At 34.8% G+C, this 5,842-nt stretch overlaps 2 protein-coding genes across 2 annotated transcripts; both read right to left on the minus strand.

The window, feature by feature from the left end:
* Positions 1-1,277: 1,277 nt before the first annotated feature.
* On the minus strand, positions 1,278-2,951 carry LOC149645954 (uncharacterized). The gene is made up of 2 exons (XM_089850453.1): positions 2,712-2,951; positions 1,278-2,534 (listed from the first exon to the last, which is right to left on the minus strand). The coding sequence occupies exon 2, from the start codon at positions 2,487-2,489 to the stop codon at positions 1,647-1,649; it is 843 nt and encodes a 280-aa protein (XP_089706579.1). The 5' UTR covers positions 2,490-2,534; positions 2,712-2,951; the 3' UTR covers positions 1,278-1,646.
* Positions 2,952-3,833: 882 nt separating this feature from the next.
* On the minus strand, positions 3,834-4,721 carry LOC149645955 (uncharacterized). Its single transcript, XM_089850427.1, has 2 exons — positions 4,496-4,721; positions 3,834-4,421 (listed from the first exon to the last, which is right to left on the minus strand). Exons 1-2 carry the CDS (start codon positions 4,719-4,721, stop codon positions 3,844-3,846), a joined length of 804 nt encoding a protein of 267 aa, XP_089706553.1. The 3' UTR covers positions 3,834-3,843.
* Between the last annotated feature and the right edge of the window lie 1,121 nt (positions 4,722-5,842).

The raw sequence follows: 5,842 nt of genomic DNA on the forward strand, positions 1-5,842 counted from the left end.
AGAAACCCTTGAGTTTGCAAAGGTACACAAAGAAGAACCCTTTGAATTTGCAAAGGTACACAAAGAAACCCTTGAATTTGCAAAGGTACACAAAGAAACCCTTGAATTTGCAAAGGGACACAAAGAAACCCTTGAATTGGCAAAGGTACACAAAGAAGAACCCTTTGAATTTGGAAAGGTACACAAAGAACCCTTTGCAAAACACTCAGATTTCAATGATGTAGGTAATAATGAAATGTGAGTAATAAAAAATAGGCTTATCATAAACTTTAACAAAAGGAAAATTGGAAAGAAAAAAATAATTGAGCACAAACGATGTATGAAGTTGGTTTAAATAACCAACTTATTAACCCATAAAATACTTCTAAATATAATTTGAAGTAATAGATATAATTAAATACAGGTTTTTAATAGAGGAATACGAACCTTAAGCCTGGCTTCGGAAAGTTGCCGCCTAAAAGTGAACTTTGAAGAGGCAGAGTTCGTAAGGGCACAGCCCACTCGATCACGCAAGTGCGTGCAACTTGCGTGATCGAGTGGGGTGTGGTAAGGGCGAAAAGCCGAAAAAAAGTGAACTTTAAAGAGGGGGAAGGGGCCAGTCTGGGAAATAAGGATATTTTTTAAACTAGTCCTTGGGACCAGTGACCCCCCTAGTGTCCTAAATAATAAACTGGTCTCCGGAGTGGTCCCAGCCTTTGTTCTCCTATAGATTTGCAATTAATATACTAGTCCCGAGGACCAGTAAGCCCCTCTTCTCGAATTTAAAAACTAGTCCAAGCAATTAATAAACTGGTTTTGGACCAGAGGAAGTGTGCTATTTCCCAGACTGGAAGGGGCCCTATTAAAAATCAAAATGGCGGCTGTATGTAAAGAAGTTTTACTAGTTAAACCTTGGTTAAACCTATCACATAAGGGTAGTTTTTAGGTTTTAACGGGCAAAATTATAATTACATTTATATCATGGAATTGAACGTTCGTGAACAAACGTTTATTCTCCTTTTGGAGAAAATTTTGGAGTATATAGAGTTTGTAGAAAGTGGCAGAAAGAGATCTTAGTGGAAAGAGCCCAAGTCTTAAGTATGCAGTCATGATAAAAGGGAAGAAAACGGTTTAAAAATTAAAGCAATTTGCTTGAAAACCATTGCCGCCTCTATTATAAGGCCGGAGCGCGCGGCTCCCGAGGTAGGGAACATTCGCGGGGGGGATGAAACCTCACTTCTCCGATAGACGGAGCTCGTTTGGAAAGAATTTAAAAAAATAAATGGCGCGTAAATTCAAAGTCTTGTAATGGTTCCTTTGCAAGAAAGACGAATTATATAAGTTTTTGGCTTATCTTCTCTAGGAATTAGAAAACTAAATATAAACAGAGTAGCTTTAAAAGATTTTATTTTGTTTTATAAGAGTAACAAGAATTCTTATTTTGATTTATAAAGTGACAATTTTTATTTTGATTTATAACAGTGACAATTTTTATTTTGATTTATAACAGTGACAATTTTTATTTTGATTTATAACAGTGACAATTTTTATTTTGATTTATAACAGTGACAATTTCTGTTTTGATTTATAAGAGTAACAATTTTTATTTTTATTTATAAGAGTGACAATTTTTATTTTGATTTATAAGAGTACATTTTAAACTTTGATTACTTTCTGGATAAAGGTTTTGAATTTAATTTCTTAAAAGCTCCGTATTGGTCAGTAATATCTTTAGCATAATTATTTAAAAGTGGTCTCAAAAACTTTTCTAACAATACCTTTGCAAATTTTATATTGCCACAATTGCACTGTAATGGTTGACAGAAATAAGGCAATAAAATATCCATGTAACTCTCTAGAACATGGCTTCGTGGGAATAAATGTAAAGACAACTGAACAAATTCATCGACACTAGCTAATAAAGCAATCAACAGTCTCGTGGGATATTTAAGCCCTCCTCGATCCAGTGCACTTATAAGCGCGTGCTGTCGTGAATTAGATGCTGCAGTAATAACTTTATTGAGGCAATCCCAGCACTCGGAATTTTCTTCGGCAATCCGAACAATGTATCCTCCGATCATGGCGGTTGAAATTGATTTTATTGTTACTACCGTGTTGTCAGTAATAGTTAGCTTCCCCATTCTCATTAATATCATCTTTAAAGAATTTGTCAAGACAATAACTTGCATGCCACGTTCACTTCCTCCAACAGCATGTGATTGACACAGTTCTCCTCGACCTTCGTTGGTTATAACTGGCCTTGAAATTGATCGCCGGCTGCAGTTAGATGATCCGAAGTCGGTGCTTTTAAAATGCCTGCTACAAATTTTCAGTTCAGAACTTCCGTGCAGGAAGGTTTCAAGATAAGCCGAATTCCCTCCAAATATTGTATATATCCATTTTTGCCTTAATGTTTGGTCTTTCGGAAATGAATGAAAGGTAATGCGTCTATTATCACAAAGTCTCTTCCTTCCCTTCTGATGGCAATCTGGTGCAGCGCATTTTACCATTTTGTAGTTATTTTTCAAATTCTAATTACTCCTTTGAATTACATCCTAACATTGAATTAAAACTAAATTAGTAAATTTTAAGCCTTGGTTAAATGTGAATAATAGCTACCCTAACCCGAAGCAAGACAAGGTTACCAAATAATTAGGTTATAATCTATATTGCCCAATTCCCTACATTGATTTTACAATCACACAAGTTTTAAACATTTAAATTAATCTTACCATTTAATGAATTGAGGAACGGTAACGAACCGACTTCGCACACTCCTTGTACTGACGTCCCCAGAGACCCAACAAGCTAACCGGCCCTGCCGTTGAACGGTTGAAGCCGCGCGAAAAGCCTCAGGTTTAAAAATTATGACGTCACATTTTTGTCCAAACGAGCGCCTCTCGCGACAGAAAGCGGCGAATTAAAATGTTAGATTTTGAGAGGGGAAATATCGCGCGCTCCGGCCTTATACAATAGAGGCGGCAATGTGAAAACAATGACATGAGGTGAGATGTTTGTTTGAATATTTTTGGAAATTTCAAAACATGCTCCTGCAAACCTGTGTTTTATGTCAGGATTGGTTATAAACCCAGATTTCCCATTCATGGGGGCTTCACCTGATAACAAAATTTCTTGCGAATGCTGCGGTCTTGGATTATTAGAAATCAAATGCCCTTATTCAGTAAGAGAAATAAAAATAGAAGAGTATGCAACTACGAAATCTTCATGCTTGGAATATTGTTAACAAACGAAGAAGTATAAACTGTCCTCTAGTTACGCTTACTATTATTAAGTACAAACCCAAATGATGATCCGTGATAGAAGTTATTGTGATTTTTGTCATTTGGACACTGAATGAAGTCAAAATTGAAAGAATTTTACCTGACTCTGAACTTTGGAAAGAAATAATTCAAAAATGTACAAAATTTTTTTACAAGTGCATATTATTAGAATTGGTTTGTAAGCATTTTAGAAAAAATGTTTTCTGTAATGGCATTAGAGAAATTCCAGTGAACTATCTAGCCACAATTGTAAAAATCTGGTCAATAAAAAGTATTGTTATTGCGGTAAAAGGGAAGAGGGGAGAATGATAGCTTGTGATAACGAGAACTGTGATAGAAATAGTTTCATAATAACTTTCATTACATATCTTTAAAAATTACAAAGGTCCCAAGTACAAAATATTGGTATTGTCCAGACTAATCTAAAAACCAACCCAAAACACGAGGTAGAGGTAGACTAGGAAAGAAAAAGTGATAAAACTTAATTAGTGATATTTTTTATTCCTTCCACCTTAATTGCGCAATAAAAAATTTAAAATTTGCAAAAATATACTATGAACATCGTAAATCTAATCAAATGGTACTACAGAATTGATGGAAGGCAAGTATAATAAACGGTCCTCGTTTCATTTGATTGAATGAATTCTTCATCCATTCTGTATTTTTTGAAGTCTTCATAAAAATTTATATCTTCTATGGTTAGATCAGTTTGAGTTTTGGCAGTTTTGTATGTATTATAATTATTATTGCTTGTCTGACTCGATGCCTCCACCATTTCAACATTAGCTTGAACAGATGCATTTAAAAAAAGTGGTACGCATTGACAAGCAACTTCAGCTCTTCCAGAATCTTCAATACTGTCTTCAAGAATGCTTATTTCCATAATCATAGAATCATCTAGACTGTCTACCGTTAACACAGACTCATCTTGACTATCTTCCGTTAACACAGAAACGAAGAGATCATTTCCCAATGATGACATTGACATCGCATTTTCACTTTGTGATTCCAATTCTCTCTTCTTCTTAGAACGCTCTAAAGACCGATTATGTAAATCTAGTCTAGATTTTGGAGATCTTAAGCTTTGCACACTTCTATATCCCAGGAATAGTGATGGAACCCAATCAGGGTGTGTCTCATCTTCCAAACTTGATGGTTTTCCTAAATTAAAATACATTGTATTAATGAAAAAATTTTAAAACTTGTACCATTTCTTTAATTTTAGTATTTCTTACCTGAAATAAAATGACGACTACATATTCTATGCCATTTCTGTATTAGATCAAAAGTTGAAAATTTTTTTTCAAGATGAACGGCGTTAACCCAAGCCTGCCTTCTTTTACGCGAAATTTCTTCAATATAAGGCCCATATTTCTTATTTACACCAGGAAAAGAGTAAAACGAAATCCCCTTATCTTTTTCCGTGCGACTTTTACATTTTAAAACCGAACAATAAACCATTTTTAACTAAAATATTAATTAAAATTGCTAAGCCTGTGCCGCTCTATGAGGATTTTAAAGGAAAACTCATTTGTCGTCTGCTACGTCAGACTCACTAAGAATCTGGCAGCCCGACACCGGGAAGGAAACTATGTATTGCAAACCAGCAAAAACAATTTTGATTGGTCGGTTACGAAAGTTCTAAAGACCACTAGCGCTAAAGACGAATTATTGGGGGCAGCACTGTAGAGCGGCTTTTTTTAAAAAAATTCATTTCAAAATCATAACTGCCAAAAAGGTTCAGCTAACCACATCTGAAGTAAGTTCCATGCTAAAAATTTTTAATTTTTAAATTTTAATAAATAGTTTTTAAGCTAAAAATATTGTTAAGAACTTGAATGTTTAATATCATAATCTAGTTTAACAATTTACTGGAGCAGATAATCAATAATTTATTTTTTTTTGTTAGAAAATGTCGAATATGACTTTTAGTGGATCTATGACGGGAGTGAAGATAATTAATTATGGGGGCGGAGGTGGACGCAGAGGTAGAGGGGGACGGCGCACTCAAAATAATAAACCTTATTGGCGTGGTAAGCCGCGCACGTGTTATAATTGCAAAAAACCAGGGCATTTTATCCGTGATTGCCCAGAAAAAAAAGGTAACACAATTTTTCTTTATTTAAATATGTTTTGATATCCTATTTGTAATATTCTGTATTTTTTAGACGGAATTGAACAAACACAAGGTGACCTTGGAACTTTGGCAACTGATGTTGCTAATATATCTTTGGATGTGGCTCTACCCACAAATGGAGCGGCTACGGCTGAAAATGAAGCAGTTACGGCTGAAAATGAAGCAGTTACGGCTGAAAATGAAGCAGTTACGGCTGAAAATGAAGCAGTTACGGCTGAAAATGAAGCGGCTACGGCTGGCATGGAAGTGGCTACAGCTGGAAAGGAAGGGTCTTCCGCCGGGAAGGAAGGGGCTTTGGCCATTAAGGGCACAAATCTCTAAAAACTTTTAATCTTTTACTTAAAAAAAACATTTAGAATGTTTTATTTTGGTCAACCAAAAAATATCTAAAAATATATTTAAAATGCAATAAAACAAAAAAAATTTAAAATGTAAAAAACTAAAA

The sequence above is a fragment of the Phalangium opilio genome, unplaced genomic scaffold, assembly GCF_054372755.1.
Source record: "Phalangium opilio isolate 3A_F unplaced genomic scaffold, DU_Popi_V2 ptg000090l_1, whole genome shotgun sequence".
NCBI lineage: Eukaryota > Metazoa > Arthropoda > Arachnida > Opiliones > Phalangiidae > Phalangium > Phalangium opilio.

Excerpts from the sequence above, each read along its gene's own strand:
- LOC149645955 (XM_089850427.1), bottom strand. The coding sequence starts at position 4,721 with ATGGTTTATTGTTCGGTTTTAAAATGTAAAAGTCGCACGGAAAAAGAT. Across the intron at positions 4,422-4,495 it reads TAGTCGTCATTTTATTTCAG|GAAAACCATCAAGTTTGGAA; the intron begins GTAAGAAATACT and ends ATTTTAATTTAG.
- LOC149645954 (XM_089850453.1), bottom strand. The coding sequence starts at position 2,489 with ATGGTAAAATGCGCTGCACCAGATTGCCATCAGAAGGGAAGGAAGAGA.